General features: G+C 43.2%; 1 protein-coding gene across 2 annotated transcripts; it reads right to left on the reverse strand.

The window, feature by feature from the left end:
• Nucleotides 1–363: 363 nt before the first annotated feature.
• On the reverse strand, nt 364–21,500 carry ITFG2 (integrin alpha FG-GAP repeat containing 2). 2 transcript variants are annotated; one of them, XM_081209201.1, is made up of 12 exons: nt 21,289–21,500; nt 18,735–18,830; nt 16,598–16,639; nt 13,588–13,762; nt 12,765–12,904; nt 12,169–12,317; nt 10,117–10,211; nt 9,399–9,452; nt 6,586–6,677; nt 4,150–4,267; nt 2,121–2,294; nt 364–769 (listed from the first exon to the last, which is right to left on the reverse strand). In XM_081209201.1, exons 1-12 carry the CDS (start codon nt 21,460–21,462, stop codon nt 705–707), a joined length of 1,374 nt encoding a protein of 457 aa, XP_081065327.1. In that variant the 5' UTR covers nt 21,463–21,500; the 3' UTR covers nt 364–704. The 2 variants fall into 2 exon arrangements, with proteins under 2 accessions (XP_081065327.1, XP_081065328.1); XM_081209202.1 differs by having other exon boundaries at nt 21,198–21,323.
• Between the last annotated feature and the right edge of the window lie 518 nt (nt 21,501–22,018).

Raw genomic sequence — 22,018 nt, forward strand, 5'->3', positions numbered from 1 at the left:
TGTGTATCTGAAGAAGTGTGCATGCACACGAAAGCTCATACCAAGAACTAACTTAGTTGGTCTTTAAGGTGCTACTGGAAGGAATTTTTTTATTTTGACTATGGCAGACCAACACGGCTACCTATCTACTACTAGAATTTCATAGATTGTGGGGGTGTCTTTTTTAGAGAAATGCCTTTTTTGTTTCTTAGCCAAGCAGAGGCACGGCTATCTGTGATGAGCTCCTGTACATCTCTGTTAACATATGAAGATCTAACTGGTGGGACTTTTTTTTTAAAAAAAAGGCAAAAGATTGCTCATTCCGACAATCCAAATACCGATCCAAACTAGACACATGAACAAACACATCTGTTTTCCCCTGGATCTTTTAAAATTACCTTTATTAAAGTTTTCAGCAGATAAAGTGACTGATGCGAAAGTAACAACAGAAATGATGACCTTGAGACAAATTGAAAAGGGCATTTCCTATTATGCTGACTTCAGTCAGCAGCTTCACTTGAAGATTCATGCTGCTACTCCAACCCCTTCATTCAGAGTCCTGGTTCTTAAGAGTGCTTAATTTGCACAAATGAGGGGTAGCAGAATGAGAAGCAGAGCTGTTCACTGTGTGAGTGTACGTCATCAGCTCATAAGGTTTCTTGGGAAATAGGATAGCACCTGGAAGAGGATCTAGCTGTGGGCATGAACTGAGAAGGGCTATTTAGCTACTCCTCTGGAAAGTAGAGTGTCTTGTGAATCAAATCTTTGACTGCAGAAACATCATCTCCAGCTATGAAAGAAAGAGAAAGAGAGAGACATACTGATGAGAAGTACTGGAGGCTTAGCAAGGTACTTAAGAATCAGTATGTGACTGGTTCTCCTATCAACATAATAACATATAAAAATGAATGTAGGAATTACCTCTTGTAATTCATATTCTGCCCTTCAGAAGTATGGCATTGGTTTGTGGGAATCTCAGGCTGTATTCACAAGATTATCTTGCATCCAAGAGCTGGCTTTTTTGCAGCCAACTGATCTAGAATTTATTTTGTGAACAAATTCAAGCACTGATCTTTGCTGGACATCTAAATGCATGCTCAATCTAGTCACAATATTGGTTCTATGATATGATGGTCACTGTGTGCTCAGTAACAGTCTTGGCATCCATTTCTAAAACCTTCATGGAAAATTGGTATTTCATAGATTGCTGCCCATGAAATCTGTGCACAGAGGCAACGTTCTCTGAATAACCAGATGTTTGGAACAAAAAGCAGGGGAAAGCTATTTCCTTGTGCCCTGCTTCATCAATTCCTAGAGGCATCTGGCTCACTGGTATCACAAAAAGACTGCTGAGCTCCCAGCAAGGCAATTATTGTGCTCCATTTATTTTAGCTGCAGATAAATGTTTTTAAGTGTACAGACAACACCTGTCCTCAGTTTAGAAGAAAGAGGCATTCCTGTTTTCAGGGGACGAAACCTAGGAAGCTGCCTAGAGTCAGACCAGTAATGTCTGCACTGATTGGCAGCAGCTCTCCAATGCTTCAGATAGTGGCCATTCCCAGTCCCACCTGGAGATGCCAGGGACTGAATTAGGGACATTCTGCATGCAAAGCATGTTCCACCACAGTGCTATGGCTCTTCTCCAAATCCATGTCCCTCTCTAGAACTTCTGAATCTGTACCTACACATAACACCCTGAGCCCAAGGCAGAATGGAGGATAGAGGAAGAGACATGTCTACAACGGATGAAGACAGGGACCAAAATTGGAATGAGGAAGCCTAATTAACCCTAATAGTCATTTGTCCCTGCCTTGGGTGACTAGTGGAACATAACCCATATTTAGATGGCTCAATATTCAACCAGGGAACTAATAATACATATGCAGTCTGCTTTGTTAATTTAGCCCACTAACCTGGTTTTGAAAAATACTGAAATGTCTGTAAACAGCAGCAGGAGGGAGGAGTTACTAATACGTGTTTTAAATGCTTTGCATAAATATAATCATAGAATTTTGCAATTTTAGGGTACAATTCTAAATTTTCTGCTATTGGTTCTTTTCCCTTTCTTTCATCTCTTTCTGTCCTATTTATTACAAGGAACACTTTCACCATTTTCAAGTTATATGAGGCTTGGGACATACCCACACCCAGCTGGAGTAGGAGATCTTTGTATTCGGAGTTACTCTCTAGTATCTTCAGCAAACTGGTAGATTCCATTCTCTCCAACTGCACATCCCAATAGATGTAGATCTTTTGGTTGAAACTGACGTATACCAGACAAGGGCTATTGCAGCCTCCTTTGCAGGCATAGAGACCTAGAGAAGTGAAAGGAGCCATCAAAGGAGAGGGAACTCCAGAAGCGCATTAGTGAGATGAGGCACCACCCAGCTAAGATTCAGCACTCTCCAAACCTTAAGAGCTCTTTTTACTGAGTCAAACAATTCCCCATAATTCTCATTAAGGAGGTTTGTGTGAGATGCAGTGAAGTGCATGTCCACATGCCTCTAAAAGCACTTCACAGATTTAAACCTCTACAATGCCTTAATATGTTGATTTCCATTAAAGTTAATGATTTGGTTCAGATTTACCACAATTTGTTTTAAACCCTGCCACTGCACCACACTCCCTAATTAAGTCTTGAATAGCAGACAGCAAAATGCCTGTGTTTGATGTGTAGAGTGTTCATAAACTTATTTAGCAGTGTTTCATTATTTGATTATTCTCCTTGTGAGTTGAAGGATCATATTATTTGGTGTCAGTCTGGCTGAAAAATGCCTTGCCAGCAATGTATTCACCTTGGCTCTGGCTTCATGGTAGATCTGCAGGAGATACAGAAGAGCCTTTTGCATATTCCATATCTCCAGCAGATCTAATCTAGAGCACCACTTCTTAGATAATGAAATCCTCTCCATCCCAACCTCCTTTCTTGTAACATGAATCCATTGCTTTGGGCCCTACCCTCTGGGGCCCAAGAAAACAAGCTTGCCCATTTTTCATGGGACAGCCCTTTAGATATTTGAAGATGGCTATTCCTATCTCCTCTCAGTCTCCTCTTTTCCAGGCTAAACATACCCAACTCCCTCAATCGTTCCTTGTTAGGCTTGGTTTCCAGACCCTGGGTCATCTTGGTTCCCTTCCCCTGCACACGTTCCAGCTTGTCAACATCCTTCTTAAATTGTGGTGCCCAGAACTGAACACAGAACTCCAGCTGTGGTCTGACCAAGGCAGAATAGAGTGGGACCATTACCTCCCTTGATCTGGACACCATACTTCTGTTGATGTAGCCTAGAATAGCATTATATTTTTTTGCTGCTGTATCACATGGATGACTCTTGTTAAGCTTGTGGTCTACTAAGACCCCTAGATAAATTCCCTTCCTTTCATCTATAGCAGTCTTTCCCAACCTTAGGTCCTGAGACCTTGCTAGACTACAGTTTCTGTCATGCCTGACCCTTGGCTATGCTAAATGGAGCAGTCTAACAACTACAAGAAGAAAAAGAGTGCAAGGGGAAAAGCCTCACAGGACAAATTAGGATGCTCTGCCAGGCCTAATGGGCACATAGTTGGAAGTTTGCATTCATCTAGCCCATAACTGTCTATTTTCACTGGCAGTAGCTCTCAAAGGTCTTGGAAGGTGTCTTTTCAGTCCTCCTAACTCTGGAGATCCTTTTTAACAAGGAATACGAGAGGCTGAACTAGGGAGAGTGCTGCTGAGCTCCTGTAGTGGGCTCCCCATAGGTATCTGGTTGGCCACCAAGAGAAGCCAGTGCTGGAATAGATGGGCTTTTCATCTGATCCCAAAGAGCTCTTCTTATGTTCTTATGAAAGCTGGATATGAAACTCTATCACTGAGCTATGTCTACCTAACTGAATGTAGAAGAGTCCAGCAGAAAGCTTTTCTCATGAACATCCGAAGCTGCCTAATAGCGAGTCAGGCTATTGATTCATCTAGCCCAGTAATGTCTACTCTACCTTGCAGTGACTCCCCAAAGTCTTAGTGGTCTTTCCAAGTCCTACTACCTGAGACCCCTTCACTGGAGATGATAGGGAATGAAGCTGGGACCTTCTGTAGGAAAAAAGTGCTCTACCAATGAGGTAGGAACACTTTATCACATACGCTAATCAGTAATTTCCCACGCCTGTGGATCTGCTGATAGGAAAGCAGCTCACCTGCACAGAAGGCACTCACATTTTCATCTACTTGGAACCTAGCCACAGTGCGGCCGTGGTCTATGATGTACGTCTGTCCATCCCAAGCGCAGGCAATCACCTCCTCATGGCCATTTCCCTAAGGGTTCAAAATTTTCTGATTAGCAGAAGTTCCCTGTGGTAGGTAGAAATCCCATCAACCTCTGTGAGCAATGCTCATACATGTTTTCATCTAGCCCCAGCTTGTCACTAACATTAGATAAAGGAGGTTGATGCAACAAGACAAGAAACTAGCCTAATGAATATAGCCAGTCTAGATTCCTGGTTTTTTTATATATTAGGCTTATATACCGCCCTTCATCATCAGATCTCAGGGTTGTTCATGAGATAAAAATAGATTCCCAAAGGATATAGTGGCCGCAAAACATTATGGGGAGTGGAAATAGAACAGTCAACTTTATAGCTCCCTGGGTCAACACCAGATATTCATGCAACCAGCTCTTTTGCTGGTTAAAGTTTACAGGAGCCCAAGGAATGGATTCAGAAGCACACTGTGTTGTTAACAGTGTTAAAACTAAGTAACTCAGCTTGTTCAGTGAGTGTATGAGTCATTCCTTGGAGCTTTATGAAGATGCTCTGAACTTTCTGAAGGAAAAGTGGTACAGAAGAGTCATAAACAAATGAATATAGAATCTCAGTTTAGACATTCGTCTTCTCATAAGCCATCAGAATAACAGAAATCTCTGTTTCCTGTAAGCGTTACTTGTTCAGACAAGTTCTCCAGGTACAAGTTGCTAAAATACCTCCTTTCAACCTTCCTTTGCACCATCTTGTTTAGAGCAATACAACTGCCTCTGATGCTCATTCACCTAATAACAATCTTGCTTCCCCACCCCTTACTGGGGCATCAGTTCCTTCTCCCCTGAATGTAGCAAGAAAAACGAAGTGGGAGCCAGAAAGCTGGCAGCTGAGTGGGTCCAATTTGCAACAAATCCCACCTCTGGGGTTAAAATTATGAAATCGGTGAAAATTTAAAAGGGCTTAGATCTAGACATGAGCACAGGGGCACAGGATAGTAAGTCAGAGAGGCCAGAACACCACAAGTCCAAACAAAACTGCCAAAGACACTTGAAGAGAGAGACTGTATACATGTGTTTAATGCTAGAAGCCTCTGAGCCAAGATGTGAGAACCGGGGTGCTTGGTCTTAGGGGGCAGCATTGATATAGTGGGCTTGACACAAACCTGGTGGAACAAAGAGAACCAGTGGGACAGAGTTATCTCTCTGGATATAAACTTTATAGGAAGGACATAGAAGGACCTACCAGAGGTGATGTCACTCTGCACGTCAAAGAGGGCATTGAGTCCAACAAGCTAGAAATCCCACAAAATGCAGACCCCTCCACAGGTGTGATATTGGGCCCAAAAAATAATTTAGTACTGAGGACATTCTGTTGTTGCCCTGATCAAATTGCTCAAGGACATACTGAGAGGAAGAACGAATTCAAGGAAGCATCCAAAAGAGGAATTGTAGTAATGGATGACTTCAGCTACTCTCACATAGACATATGAGTTCCAGTCATGAAAAAGAGGCACATTTATTAGATACCCTAAGTGATTGTGTCATAGAATCAACCAGAGGTGCAGCAACCCTGAACTTAAATCTTGAGTGGTGCCCAGGAATCTGGGTGAGTTGTAGGTGTTGTCAAACAAACTGGGATTAGTAAAACAAAGGAAGCCAAATCACTACAAAATGTGCAAAATGATTCATGTCAGGACAAAAAGATATTAATTTCATAGTACCACTCATGGACCTCATCTAGTGGTGATGAAGAGGATGGACCAAGTCCCCTATGAGGAAAAGTTGCAGCATTTGGGACTTTTTAGTTTAGAGAAAAGACAAGTATGAGGTGACATGATTAGGTTTATAAAATTATGAACAGCAGTAGATAAAGCAGATAAAGTTTCTCTCTCTCATCACTTATGGACATATAATGAAATTCAATATTGAAAGATTTAGCATAAATAAAAGAAAGTACTTCTTCACACAGTTCATAGTTCAAGTATGAAACTCTCTCCCACAGGATGCAATGATGGCTTTAAAAGAGGATTAGACAAATCATGGAGGAGGTCTATCAATGGCTACTAGTCATGATGGAGGCAGTGCTCTGTCCCACAGTCAGAGGCAGCAGTGCTTCTGAATCCCAGTTGCTGGAAACCACAAGAGGGGAGAGTCCTCTTGTGTTCAGGCCCTGCTTGCAGGTGTCCCCCTGTGAGACCAGGGTGTTGGAGCAGATGGGACATTGACCTGATCAAATAAGCTCTCCCTACTTTGGCAGGGGTGGTAGCAATCTCTCCTCCAAAGGAGGTATGCCAATAGTGTGAACCTGGAGAATTTGTCTGACTTTGTACTACTAAAAGCAAATGACCTGGTTATTGCAAGCTAGAACAGAACTCACAGTAACATCCAGTTTTTCTAGAGCAAAAAGTTGGTGGTCAACCTGTACTGACCACAGTAGCTTGTCAGCTCCCTCCATCAGTTTCAGTGTCCCTACAGGGGAAAGAGAAAGTTAAGCAGAGTTCTAAACCAGCATAAAAGACAACAATTTTCTTCCATCCCTATGCTGTGCCACAGAGTTTACATTAGAAACATTATTTTGGGTGCAGTAGATTCCCATTCCAATGTCATTCATTATATTTGGCTTGACATGAACTTGATTTCATGTTTAGTACTCTGTGAGTGGGGAAGCCTGTTTTGACTTCCTTTTCATAGATAATTACTTAAGTTCAAGCTGTGGGTTGCTCCAGACATTTTAAGTGATAGCAATGAGGAAGAGGCATTAAGATGGTTTGCCTTGGAGATCATTATGATTTACTTAAGTCTCAAATGGATGTCCTCCCCCCCCTCCCCAATACGGCTGGTGGTCTTGTTGGGCCTCTGTCTCTCTCTGAAAATGGAAGATCACCTGGGCACCCTCACCCAAACATAGAAATCATTCATCTATAGAGGCAAGGAAACAGTTGGGTAAAAGGCTAGAGCGCAGGTTGTAGAAGACTTGTGATGCCTTCAACCAATCACAGGTGTTGAGCTCATGACAGAACACCTATTCTATACAAAGTGTACTTCTGCACAATGTCAGCCAGCTTTCCAAAGCGATGAGTGGCCTTTTATAATCTGGCCCAGGTAAGCCTTCAGTAGATCACTGTGACCAATCTGCAATACATTTTTCTGATAAGAACACTCACATCCATTCTGATTTAGATACCACAACTACAGCAGTCTATGAGGGACAGGCCTTCGGTCTGCCTCCTTGTGATCTAACGACCCGTGGGGGTTGGCGAGCAGATCAGCTAATCATGAGAGAAAGAGAGGGTGGACTTTAAGTTGAAAGCTGACAGTTAACAGTCAGATAGTGATGGGTAAGGGCTGTCTCAGAGAGGGGAGCCAGGGATTGTCTGTGGGTTAGACAAGGACCTAGGTTAAACTAGGGACTTTCTGTCTGAGCAATTTAGATAGTGGCTATCTGTTAGAGTGAACAGATTGTGAAGTGGCTGTCAGTTAGGGACTGCCTAGATAGACAAGGTTCAGTCTACCTGAGGGGAAGATCAGGAGGGGCTGAAGTGTTAAGACATTCATTAAGCATCACTGTTGAGAGTGCCTAAGCTACCACCTCTGTGAGTATAAAGAAACGAAGTTCCACAGTTGCTTAGACCACAAGATCTACCTACAGTTGCAACTGCAAGGTCAGCTATGCCTAGCCTGGTCTGAGATCGATCAAGGGTCAATAATAAACTGTCCTGTAGCCAAGAAGAAAAATACCTGACTTAAGCATGCTTTGTCCATGCACTTTCCAAGCCAATAGTGATGTAAGAGATCACACATTTCTGTGGTTTGTGTGTTTGCTACAATTGTACAAAAGTTTTGTGCATCCTTTGCTTAGAAATAAACTTTTCTACCTTTCTACCCTTTGTCCCTCGTCATTGGCCGGGGAGGGACGGCGTTTTGGACTTTTGTTCCTATAACAACACCTGTCACGCCACCTGCTTTTGCCTCTGGCCCCAGATTATTGATGAGGCAATGCAGCTTTCAGGCTGAAAAAGGTTCCTCACCCCTAAGCTAGAATGAGGCAAGAATGCTACATAGGCATTGCCTTTGATTTCCAGAGCATTCTTCAGTTGCCTCAAGGTTGTATCCATTCTCTTTCCTGCATCTTCAAGCAGGGTAACTGTGACATGTGAATGATGAAACAATTGAAGCAAATTGACTTCAACCTTCCTTAGTAACATAGCTGTCATTTCAGAGTAACAGTGAGCCAAGTTTTCAAAATGCACACAACAGAATCATCCTAAGCGGTATGGCATGTGCAAGATAGCGTTGACAAAATAAATTAAAATGCTAGATAGAAATTAAATGATGTCTTCCAAACTGGGATGTTAAGTTTTTCAGTCTATATTCCTTCTAATATTCCTGGATGTGATGGTTGCACTAGAGCATGGGTAGGCAACCTAAGGCCCAGGGGCCGGATCTGGCCCAATCGCCTTCTAAATCTGGCCTACGGATGGTCTGGGAATCAGCATGTTTTTACATGAGTAGAATGTGCGCTTTTATTCAAAATGCATCTCTGGGTTATTTGTGGGGCATAGGAATTTGTTTAATAATAATAATAATAAAATATAGTCCGGCCCCCCACAAGGACTGAGGAACAGTGGACCAGCCTCCTGCTGAAAAAGTTTGCTGACCCCTGCACTAGAGGAAATATTTCTAAGCGCTCCTTCAGACAACCTATTTATTTGGCTTTCACTCTGATTTGCTTGCATGAAGCTTATACAGTGGTCAGACTATCTCCAGTCTTTATTGAACATTTGTTCCAATTTGTTTATGGAGTGGCTGCACAACAATGAGAAATCATTCTGTTCTGTTTGTGGGATGTTTACATGTCTTCTTGTTAATCGTTTGTTTATTCCACACTTTCCAACGCATTTCTCCACCACTTTCCTGTTCTTTGTAAGGAATTTGTTGCATTAGGGCAAAAGAGCCCTTCAACCTACTTTAATTGTGCAAATCAAGATTTCTGGCATGTACGTGAATCTCCCCTGCAAAATAGTGATAATCTGGAAGTACCTTAAGTAGTCTCCAGAATTAAAATGTTTTGAGACAGTTTCTGTTTTGGGGTTGATTGCTAATTTGAAGTTTCTTAACCATGAAAGCTATTTCAGCTCAGGTCCCAAATCCTTTGCAGAGATTCCTTTCCAGGAAAGCAAGAGGGCTTACCATCCAAGGTGCAGAGTGCAAACAGACCTGAGCCAGCGTGCTTCTTGGAAGTCCCTGCAAAGACAGAACCCAAGTTGGGAAAGCAGCAGAGCCAAACCTTTCGAGTGCAGCATTTTGCTTTGATTACTGCCTCTCTAAGTGTTTTTATCCCTCAAAATTACAAAGCAGAAAACATATGATAAAAGTCTTGTACTTTTACTGAGTTGAAAGCCTGGAAAAATCCCCCCCTCCCTCCACCCCATCTCTGAGGAAACAGGAGCCTCTTTCTACCCACCCTTATGCAAACTAATGGAGGAAGGTGCTCCATTAGTTGTTTAGATTGAGTAAAAGATGTGGTGGAAGCAAAATACTGTATGTGAAGTGCTCTGAACATTCCAAGAGTGCTGTGTCAATTTTAAGTCAGCCTCTCTACAATCTGTTTTCACCCTGTGACATGCTGACTTCGCTGGGCCAAAGTTGAGAGGAGGAGTGGTAGTCATAGGAGGAATGAGGCTGCAGTTGTGCAGGGGTTAGAATGAGAATCCAGTAGAACAAAAGTATGTCTGTGTGAGAGCAGGTTTGGAAAGAGGAACAGCAGCTGCACAGAAAAGTTCTAGGTGAGCAACCTGCCTTAGGTGCAAAGATGGAGCCTAACTAGATCATGCAGCCTTGAACTCTTCTCCACACAAATCCACTCTATTTCCTCATTTTTACCAAGGCCAGAATTTCTTCCACTTACCTCTGCCAATGCTGCCAATGAGGTGAGTGGAAACATTCTTGTTGTGAATTCTACCTGATGTCTGATGGAGAATGACATCCCGAACTGGAGCTTCCCTAGAATAAAGCAAAGCCTGAAGGGATATCTGGTTGTGATAGCAGTAACATCTTGGAGTCTCATACTCTTAACTAGATTTGATGTTGTTAAGTGACTCTTGTCAAAATGTGGGTCTCCTGCATATCTGTAAAGGGGTAGTTGGGTAAACAGAAATAACATTTAAAGTGGATGAGTGGCAAGTCTTAGTAGAGACACAGAACTCTTTCCCTGGGTTATAGGTATGATAACCTTCTTTCTACCAAATCCCCAAAATATAAGTGCTAGGTTAGCAAACTTTTGTGTTGATGTTCATCTATCACTGAGCTTTGAAAAAGCATTGAGAATAAGCAGCTCCAAGCTGCCCTCTACTTCTTCACTGCATCAGCAGGCGAAGACCCCTAAAACATTATGCAACCTGTTCTGATGCTTATATCTTTGTTAACCCAAGGTACTAATGGAGCTTATAGATGTAATCTCAAAGTCTCTGTCTATAATCTTTGAGAATTCTTGGAGAACTGGTGGCGTTCCTGCAGACTGGAAGCAGGCAAATGTTGTCCCCTTCTTCAAAAAGGGGAAAAAGAAGACCCAGATAACTACCAACCAGTCAGCTTGACATTGATACCAGGAAAAGGCCTAGAACAGATAATTAAACAGTCAGTCTGTGAGCACTTAGAAAAGGATGCTGTGATTACTAAGACCCAGCATGGGTTTCTCAAAAACAAGTTATGTCAGATGAAGCTCCTTTCTTTTCTTTTTTTGACAGAGTTACAAGCTTGGTGGGTCCGGCGAATGCTGTGGATTTAGTGTATCTTGATTTCAGTAAGGCTTTTGACAAAGTCCCCCATGATCTTCTTGCGAAGAAGCTGGTAAAATGTGGTTAGACGAAGTAACTGTTAGGTGGATTTGTAGCTAGTTGACTGACCAAACCCAATGAGTGCTCACGAATGGTTCCACATCATCCTGGAATAAAAGGAAATTCTTTTTGTGAATTTCTATTCCCAGTCTCCTGGAGGACAGCCTTAACACTGGGATGCCTCTCCTCTGACTGGACAGATAGGGTCACATGTAGATCCTTGTTGGGAGAATTGTCATCTTCCACTCTCTAGACTGGCTGGCCAAGCAGGAATAAAACACCTCCCCGTTCATTGCCATTGCCACAGAAATGCTCCTTCTGGAATCCCAAGCTGCGTGGTGTTTCCTGCAAAGATTCACTTGTAACTTCGTGGCTCCATGGAATGAAGATGGACATGAATAATGTTGGAGGCACAGTACCTCGCTCCCTGGGTAACCTCACCTCCTGGCATGCCATAAGGAGACATGGTCCTATGTATGTCTCTCCTAGCATGGTGGGTGCTATCAGTAACTATGCCAGCAATGGCCAACTGATGTCTGTTTGGGCCTAACGTTGCCTGCTATTTTATTCCTTCCGCTTCCAAAATTCTCGCACCTGGGTCCCATGCTTAAATTTAAAACACAGCAATATGGAAAGTTTATTTAGTTTGGCAAACACTCGTAAAAAGTGAAACAGGGGAATCCCCAGAAGTAGATATTCCTATCAAACTTCTAACTGACTGAATAATACATAGCCACATAGTCATGATTTTGATGGCAAAAAAAATGTTCAGGCTTTGTAACAGAACACTAAATAAACCCAAAGGAGGCATTCAGCTAAACAGTTCTGTTAGCCCAAGCATTATTTTTTTTCTGTGCTACACAACTTCCTGCCCCTCCTCTCCCTGCATGCCTTCCACGATCTTTTCCAGAAAGTGGGGGTTGAATCCAGAACATAATTGAGGGGAAATGTGGGGAGAGCAGGGGAGAGGAAGTTCCCCTGTGCAGTCCAAAGTCCATTAGCAACTGTTTAGTTGGATACTGCTCCAGGCCATTTTAACCATGAAGCTGTTCCTGCAGCTCCATAATATAAATAGAGATGGTTAGACTGTCTTACTCTGCCCCATTGGATTCCAGTAGTCTCACCTGCTAGCTGCTGAACTGTCTATCCTCTCTGTCGGAGACTGCTGCTCTGTTTTCCAAGTACACAGTAAGACTGCATAACCACACCCAGGCTGGGACACCATCATCTCAGGAGAACAGTCTGAGCCTGGATTTACAGATAGGCTATCCACCTATTTTAGCCAAGAGAGAGAAAATGGAACCCAAGTAACTGGTTAAACCACCACGTGCCTTTGCTGAATGAGCTGACTACCATGCATTTAAACATGTCACTGTCTCCCCTATTCCCCAAAAAGCCATCCCTTAACCCATCTTTCTTCTCCAAGTACCACCCCATTTCCCTTCTTGCTACCTTTCAGCTCCCAACTCCTGCAGCATGCTGCTCACACCTGCTCTCTCAACTCTCTGTCCTCCAGTCCTGTCCAGTCTGCTTTCTACTCCCTCCACAGCACTGGACCAAGGAGGTAATGAATGCTTTTCTAAAAGGATGGTCCCAAGGTGTCTGAAAGAGGCAGGAGCCCATTCCTTAAGAAAGCCTCATTAGATCCTAAAGACTTGAACTATAGGCCAATTGTAAATGGCCCCTTCCTGGGCAAAGGCACTGATTTTCAAAAGCCTACCTGTCCCTCCAGCAACCACTTTTTGAGTAGCACCAACTGTCCCGTGATATTCTCTGAACTCTCAGATGTGTCTTCCCAGCGAAAGGCTCGCACCACACGGTCTGTATATCCCACCACCAATTCACTCTTCCCATCTCCATCTGCAGAAAGCAAAATACAGCTTAAGATTTGTGTGTTGGCAGAATGCCGCAATGTGCATATGTGGATAAGGGGGGTGGGGTGGAGAGAGACCAAGAAAATAAAAGGTGGGAATGGGAAATGAGATCCTGCTGTTTTCTCCTTTGGTACCTTTTAAAGGGTAGACACCAACAACTCACCAGTAGGTGGATAGCTCTCACTCAGCTGCTGAATACCAGCCACTTTCATGAGATCTGCTCCTTAAATCTTACAGGCCTAAACCATAGCATCTTAGCTATCTATGATTTACTCATAAATGAGCTGAAGGACCTCTCTAACAGTTTAAAACACTGGGGAGACACAGTCTAACTTTTCTAGTTTTAAGGGAGAGTTTGATCATGAGTGCAACACTGGGGGGGGGCTCACTGCCAAGTTCAACTAAAAATAAAAAATATTTCCTTAAAAACCCCTAGTATAAGTGCTTAATTTGCATTATTATTTCTGCTGGATGAGATTTGGTCTTATATTTGTTCCTTCTCTGTCTCAAGTTGCAGAAGAACACTCACGGCTTCAGAAAGACAGAAAGGTTCTTTGGTTTTTTCCCCCTCTTCTGCTTCCTCATTGGCTTGTGTCACTCCCCCCCCACACTCACACTGCATTTCCTATGCTCTATGAAACCCTTGTACTGCATGTTGCCATTGCTCACCAATGTCACTAATCAGCATAACTTTGGTGTTGGCAGGAATGTGCTGCTTGAATCCAAGCTTCTGGTCTTCTGCTGTTGGGAGTTCATGGTGGCCTGAGGCATCAAGGTGCTTGGTGGACGGAGTGAGATCAAAGAGATGAAACCACCCTTCAGCACTCACAGCAACAACCACATTCTGACAGAGAAATGTATGGATAAATAAGAGGTGGTAAGAAAGAGAGGATAGCATGAGCAATGAGGCAACTGACACTCATAACGATAAGCTCCATGCATTAAAAAGGGATTGGGCAACCCCACTGACAGTGACAGAGAACAAATTTATTAATAATTTTTAACGACACCCCATAACTGGAGTTCTCTGGACTGCTTACAATAAAAATGTTAAAATACAATCAAAAAATAAAACGGCAACATCAAATTAGGCAGCAGAGCAACAGCAAGACCTAATTGTGGACAGGCTTTAAGTTTCAACCTTCCAGGTAATAGTGCTTATTTATTTATGTATTCATTCATAGGCATTAACATACCACTTAATATTTTAAGTATCTCCAAGAAGTGTACAGTCTAAAAATAACAAAAACACAACCTAGAACCAGTAAAACAGCAATATAAAAAGACACAAAATGAAAACATAAAACAGTCATCATTAAAGCGGAAAATATTTATTGCATATTTACTATACACAATTCCCTTCCAAGTTTATCAATGACAAAGCATGTATAGAATTTTGCCTGTGCTTTAGTAGTCTCTTGTTTCATAAAAAATTTATAATCTGCCCTTAAAACCACAGGGCTGCTCATTCTGCTCCAACACGCTCAGTCATCCAAAGCTCTCCTGCTCCCGCACCACCACCCCATCCTTTCTTCCCTATGCCTCAAACTGCCTCACCTCTCACTTCCTCCAAGTTCCCCCTCTAACTCCACCACTGGAACAGCTTCCTCATCCCCATTCCCTACTGCAATTAATTTAACTGACATAATTACCTTTTCCCCTTTTTCTACCCTGCCTACATTTCTCCCCGCTTTCTGGGCCAACTCCTTTGTGTCTATTTTCTAAATTATAAGACCCTCAAGAAAGGCACTCATCTTCTAAAGTGCCTTGTTATTTATATAATGCCGTATCTGCTGTGGCTGCTCCCAGACCTTGGAACTCCCTCCCTAGAGAAATTAATTGGCTCCCTTCTTGTTGGCCTTCAACCGAAGGCCAACTGAAGACCTTCTTATTCCAACAGCCTTCTGAGAACTGTTGTGAGTAGCTGGATGTTGGAAGGAGCTAATCCCTTTCATGAGAATAAATCACCCTTTGGGTGAGGTAATCATAGATGCAAGGTGAAATGAGCCAGTTGCTGTAGTAACGGCTCAGAGCCCTGACTTTATCTGTGACTGATGTATGTCATCTAGTTGTAGTGTTCAGTCTGTCTTGTTTAGTGGGTGTGGGTTAGAGCAACAGTGATATTCTATATCTGTATGTTTCAGTAAATATCTGTATCTGAAAAGCCTCCAACTTTCCCATGTATAGCTTTGTCCAGAGCTATTTGCTGAACATATTATGGTATTTTTCGCTCTATAGGACGCACCGGACCATAGGACACACCTTGTTTTAGAACAAGAAAAAAAAAATCTCCCCCTCTCTGCTTAGCACCCTTTCAGAAAAGCGGCAGGAGAAAGGGAGCCCCTTCCATTTCTCCTCCTGCTTGGCTGAAGGGGCGCTGCGCAGGTCTCCCTCTCTGCTGAAGCCAGGAGAGTCTGGCTATCCCTGAAGCCTGTGGAGCGCAGCACGAGTTCCCGCTGTGCTCTGCAGGCTTCAGGTTCCTTTTGCTGAAGCCGGGAGAGCAAGACTCTCCCGGCTTCAGCGAAAGGAACCTGAAGCCTGCGGAGCGCGAAGGGAGCACTCCCTCAGCGCTTTGCTATTGCTGAAGCCAAGGAGCCTGCATTCACTCCATAGGACGCACACACATTTCCCTTTAATTTTTGGAGGAGAAAGAGTGCGTCCTATAGAGCGAAAAATACAGTACTTCTACAATAGTAAAATATTTGAACCTTCCTCTGTTTTTGTGTGGTGACTGGTACTGTGAACGCTTCCACTGTGTGTGTAAAGGTAAAGGTAAAGGTACCCCTGCCCGTACGGGCCAGTCGTGACCAACTCTGGGGTTGAGCGCCCATCTCACTTAAGAGGCTGGGAGCCAGCGCTGTCCGGAGACACTTCTGGGTCACGTGGCCAGCGTGACAAAGCTGCTCTGGCGAGCCAGCACCAGCGCAGCACACGGAACGCCGTTTACCTTCCCGCTATAAAGCGGTACCTATTTATCTACTTGCACTTAAGGGTGCTTTCGAACTGCTAGGTGGGCAGGAGCTGGGAACAAACGACGGGAGCTCACCCCGCCGCGGAGATTCGAACCGCCAACCATACGATCGGCAAGTCCTAGGCACTGAGGTTTTAACCACAGCACCACCCACGTCCTTATTGTGTGTGTATCTTATATCAAATTCCCAACAGAACTGATTGTTTTTAATGAAGAGGTTGTTGCTGTGCTGTTCTTATTGTAATTATGTTTTTAACAAATCTCATGGCTGTCTGTGTGTGTGTGTGTGTGTGTGTTTTAATAGTTGGGATTTTTCTTTGCTTTTAGCTGTTCTTATTTTCTGTAAGTCACCTTGAGTCCCTGTCAGGGGAAAAGGTGGGCTATAAATTAATTATCATCAATATGCAACCCTTATTTCAGTCTCATTCTAAGGTTCAGCACTGTTACAGGGAAGTAATTCCCAATGCTGTATTTCTATGGAAATGTACATAAGATTTCAGTGTTTATTCCCAACATTTTCACAACAATATGAAATATATCACTTTTTCTTGCCATTTGACAGAGGCCAACTTGTTCAATGTTTGAGCCCAATGTTGAGGAACTCATTATCCTTCTTCTCTCCGAGTATTGCAGGAAGAGTTTGAGGTTATTTAGTAGTATATTAGCAAAGAAATAGCACATAAATATAAGCTGTGAATATTTTTTTACCTTTCCTTTATTACATACATCCCCAACACCAACACAAGTAAGCTGGAAGAAAGACAGAAAGAATTTTTTAAAAATAAGGATAACACTTTTCAGTTTAAAAATCCTTAACTAACAAGAAGGGAAAGGTGGTTAAGACAGATAATAAATGCAAATAAATAAAACTATAAGCACTAAATTCTAATGGAGCTCAAGGACAAGCAGCCTTACTCTGCCATTTTTACCTGAAAATCCTCTTTGGGACAGTCAGTCAATCAGCTACAAATCCACCTAATGGTAACATTGTCTAACCAGCATTTCTCTGCAAGAATATCAACGGGGACTTTGTCCAAAACCTTCCTAAACTCAAGTTAGTGATGGTCTGAAGGTACATCATAATGGAGACAGGCAGGAGTTAGAAAAGTCGCTATCAGATCCAGTAACAAAACAATTAAATGTCATCTATCAAGATTGAAACTTGAACTGAGAAACCTGTTTTTACACCAATATGAATGCTCAAGAGATGGCCTTGGAGGAGTCACTTTCCATACTCAACTTAACCCCTTCAGACCCACGGCTACTGATGGTGGATAAATATGCTGATAAATCACTTGCTACCTTCCAATGAATTGTTCCCGGCCCATCACCTAATCTAATCATTCAAACCCCAATCTCATGTCTTTCAATGGACTCTGGAGGCTTCAGTTTGGCACTCCAAGTTTCTGCTCTACAGCGCAGATGAGAGGGAAAGGCAGCAAATGATGGATTAATAAAAAATACTTGGAAAGGTAGTGAAGTGAACGAGAGGGAAAGTCCAAATTCCTATGATGACTCTTCTAGAAAGAGGTCCCCAGTTGTTCTACAGGTGGTCATTCATAACTGGGCAGTGAAGAAACCCAGTGGAATAATGAAAACAGAATCTGAACGGCAAGCAGGAATTCAAACCATTTTAGGAGCTTCCCTAGATTTAGGAAATGGTTTACAGTGTAAATACCTGTCTAATTATGAGTAGAGAGGCAGTACCAATGCCTATGCCTACTCTGGAAATATGTTTTGAACTATTATTTTCCAGAGTTGAGCCCTGCTTTTACCTTGAATAAGTGTCAACTAAGAGACTGACTGTTCTGAATAGGATCCGGAAGGGATCTAGTTCAAGTTTCAAGTTTTAAGTTTTATTGCGGCCAAAGCCAGTGACACTAAACACCACAAGATCAAACAACAAGAAATCAACAACCTCAGAAAAAAAAGGTTACACAAGGGAACTCCGCAGTGTGCCATTCAACGGAAGAGATTTACGCTTCCTAATTACTAAAGTGCAAAATTTAGCCACCTCATATGATATTGAGCTTGAGGAATCTTCCAGGAGGTATTTTCGAAGAATTTCGGGGGAGGATTCCAAATAATATTGAAAGGGTATAAATTTTGATAGAAGCGGTAAAATAAGAAGGGATCTAACACTAATTAGAAACACCAAATGTTTCCCTTGGTATCCACTCTTGAGAACAAAGCATTTTGGGACTAGTTATGTGACCAAACTCTCACCAGTTTCCTTAAAAAATGCTATTTTTGGGCTGTGTCTCCAAGTCATACCCACCATATGCAGTCAGTCATTGTATTTGTGGTCAGTTTCAGGTGGGAGACATCACACATTATCTGTTAGCCTGCCCCTTATATAGAAATCCAAGAGATGACTTTCTGAAACCTTTATTCACACAACCTTGGCAGAAATTGTTTGGTTTCTTTTGAGTGACGATAATAGCTTTATAACATGCCAAAGTGGCCCTCTATGAACTAGCGGGGAGGGGGGGGACCAGGAAAAATGAGTTAGATAAAATCGCTATAAACTGTTGTGGGAATTCAGAGCTTTAATCTGAAAAAAGCTGGATTTGAGTTTGTTGGTGTCTGTGGACTGCCTCAAGTGTGGTGGACTCTCTTTCATTAGAGAATTTTAAACAGGTTAGATGACCATCTGCAAGGGATTGTTTAGCTGTAATTCCTGCATTGCAGGAAGCTGGACTTGATGACCCTTAGGGTCCCTTGCAACTCTCAAAAATTCTTTGATTCTATCTATCAGCCTATGTATGGCATCTACTTAGAAACTGCACAAAGGTCACCGGAGGTAGAAGAATTCAGAGGCCTACAAACTTCAATTTCTACTTACCATTCCTTGACATAAGCGCACATTCCAAGGCTTGCTTTCATCGCTCTTGTATATGAATAGTTTTCCACTAGTGTCTCCCACCACTAGCTCATTTAGCTGGAAAGAAAAAGAACTGATATTAACAAGAAGGCATTTCCCTCCTTTGGTTTTTAATATAGTTTTATTGCATTTTATAACATAAACAAGAACAATGGGGCTGAAATAGAAGGCGATGAACCCTTTCCCTGCAAGCCAATTTTGTGATCAAAATGATCTCCATAGGATGACCCCACTTTATGACCACTTTCTAATAAATGAAAATAAAAAAATTCCTTCCAGTAGCACCTTAAAGACCAACTAAGTTAGTTCTTGGTATGAGCTTTCGTGTGCATGCACACGAAAGCTCATACCAAGAACTAACTTAGTTGGTCTTTAAGGTGCTACTGGAAGGAATTTTTTTATTTTGACTATGGCAGACCAACACGGCTACCTATCTGTTTCTAATAAACGGCAGAAGCAGAAACTAGGGGTCAATATCCCTAAGCCTGGTCTGTCTGAGGTTTTCTGAAACTGCCTGCCCTGGTGGGGCTGCCAGCAAAGGGCAACAGCAAAGAGAACGGTCCCTTTAGGGGTGGCACTTTGGGAGTGGAATGAGGGTGTGGGCCAGCACCCTTGTAATCAAATTATAGTTTTAAAGGAATGGGTTTTAACTTGGGTGCAGGTTGTTTATTGGTGGGAGTATTTTAAATTGTTTGTTAGTGTTATACGTTAATTTGTATATTGTATTTGTATTTTTTTCTTTTAATACGGCTGATTAATATTCTGCAGCCTTTTAAATGTGTTTGTGGAAGGGTATTTTTTTTGTTTTAACTATTTACTGGTGGTTTCACCTTGTATTTTTATCCTGTGGATCTTGTGATGAAGGGTGGTATATAAATCTAATTAATAATACAGTAATAATAATACGTACTCTCCTCAAGACTATTCTTATGCTGCCAATTGCAGGGACTGAGTTTATTTAAGTCCTGCAGCACAACTAATCTGCTGTTAGCACTGCAGGCTGAAGGAAGCATGAGGGAGGATACCTTAGGTTTTACAAGAAAACTCGAAGCACTGGCATCCCTCAAACTCCGGGACAAGACGCTCTGAGGGGCTCTTTACTTTCTTTCTTTTTTGAAAATAGTTTTTTATTAGTTTCCCAACACTTACCCAATATTACCACATTGTTTGCCAATTATAGATACCACTTAATATCAAAATAATTCCAAATTTATACAATGTAATCAAAGTGGTTTCCCGCGCTCCTTGATCATTGTTTTTTGTCCAGTTCTTACATTGCTGCGGTTCTCATATATATATATATATATACATATATGTGTGTGTGTGTGTGTGTGTGTATACAGTGGTGCCTCGCAAGACGAAAAGAATCCGTTCTGTGATTCTCTTCGTCTAGCGGTTTTTTCGTCTTGCGAAGCAAGCCCATTGATGGATTAGCGGATTAGCGCTATTAGCGGCTTATCGGATCAGCTGATAAGCGGCTTAGCGGCTTAGAAAAAGGAGTGGGAAAGGGGAAAAAAACCCGCAGGAACTCGCAAGACATTTTCGTCTTGCGAAGCAAGCCCATAGGAAATTCGTTTTGCGAAGCACCTCCAAAACGGAAAACTCTTTCGTCTAGCGAGTTTTCCGTCTTGCGAGGCATTCGTCTTGCGGGGCACCACTGTATATATATGTGTGTGTGTGTGTGTGTGTGTGTGTATATGTGTGTGTGTGTGTGTCTGTGTATGTATATATACATATATATGGAGCTGAGGCTCCAATACTTTGGCCACCTCATGAGAAGAGAAGACTCCCTTGAAAAGACCCTGATGTTGGGAAAGATGGAGGGCACAAGGAGAAGGGGACGGCAGAGGACGAGATGGTTGGACGGTGTTCTTGAAGCTACCAGCATGAGTTTGACCAAACTGCGGGAGGCAGTGGAGGACAGAAGTGCCTGGCGTGCTCTGGTCCATGGGGTCACGAAGAGTCGGACACGACTAAACGACTAAACAACAACAAAAATACATATATATATACACACACACACTTCTAATTACAAATTCAGTTGGCACGTTAATCATTCGGATAACAGCTGCATTTGGGGCGACTCCTATTCGTGTCAGTAATACCTCATCTAACTTTCCACAGGATTTCAGATGAGGCGCTCTTATTATTTTCCCTTTCTCTGCGTGTCAGTCTGAACCCGTCCCGTTACGCGCCCTCAGCCCGTTCTGGAAACCCTCCGGCTGCCGCCGTCCGGAGGCCATGATCCTGGAGGCTCCTCCGCGCGCCTCCTCCGCTCCCTCCCAATCCCGCTCTCGCCTCGCTAGGCTGTTTACTTTCTCTGCCCACTTCTCCGCTTAGAGGAGCCGCTCGCGACTGGAGCTGGCGGGGCTCCGGGCTGAGGAGGGGCGGCGGCGCTTGGGCCTGCCCCGCGCGCGCTCCTACCGCGTCGTTGTCGGCGTCGCCCAGGCACACGGCGCGCGGGAAGAGGCTCCCGCCGAACTCCAGCGTCACCCGCCGCACGTAGCTGACCGACCTCATGGCGCGCCCCGCACCACAGAGGCCCGAGGCTTTTTGGCCAGAGCGGAGGCGTGGGTGGTGCGGGCAGCCGCTCTAGGACGCGGTGGACAAGCGAGAGCGCAGTAAGGGAGCGCCGTTTGCGGAGGGAACGCGCGTAGAGATACGGCGATGGAAGAGTCGCCCAACTCATGCGAGAAGGCAGAGCTTCCTGGTTCCTTCCGCCATTTTTGTGCCTCGCGGAAGGCTGTGCTTTTGATACTGCAAATCATAATGCCCTGTGGACTGTCCTTCTGAAAATTGGCTGCACAGATAAATTTGTGAACATCATTCGGCTCCTCCATGATAATATGACAGCAACAATCGCAGATTACAATGCCTCTCAAAGTGAACCATTCACAGTGGGATCAGGTGTTAAACAGGGTTGTTTTTATTGCCCCATTCATTATTTTCATTGCCATGATCCTACTTTGTTGAAGGGAAACTCACCATTGGGGTAGAAATCATATACAGTGGTACCTCGGGTTACATATGCTTCAGGTTACATACTCCGCTAACCCAGAAACCTAGTGCTTCAGGTTAAGAACTTTGCTTCAGGATGAGAACAGAAATCGTGCTCCGGTGGCGCGGCGGCAGCAGAAGGCCCCATTAGCTAAAGTGGTGCTTCAGGTTAAGAACAGTTTCAGGTTAAGAACGGACCTCTGGAAGGAATTAAGTACTTAACCCGAGGTACCACTGTATCAAACAGA

The sequence above is a fragment of the Podarcis bocagei genome (assembly GCF_964188305.1).
Source record: "Podarcis bocagei genome assembly, chromosome: 9".
Taxonomy (NCBI): Eukaryota; Metazoa; Chordata; class Lepidosauria; order Squamata; family Lacertidae; genus Podarcis; species Podarcis bocagei.

Excerpts from the sequence above, each read along its gene's own strand:
- ITFG2 (XM_081209201.1), bottom strand. The coding sequence starts at position 21,462 with ATGAGTTGGGCGACTCTTCCATCGCCGTATCTCTACGCGCGTTCCCTC. Across the intron at positions 10,212-12,168 it reads GACAGTTCAGCAGCTAGCAG|GGAAGCTCCAGTTCGGGATG; the intron begins GTGAGACTACTG and ends GCTTTATTCTAG. Across the intron at positions 6,678-9,398 it reads TGCACTCTGCACCTTGGATG|GGACACTGAAACTGATGGAG; the intron begins GTAAGCCCTCTT and ends TTTCCCCTGTAG.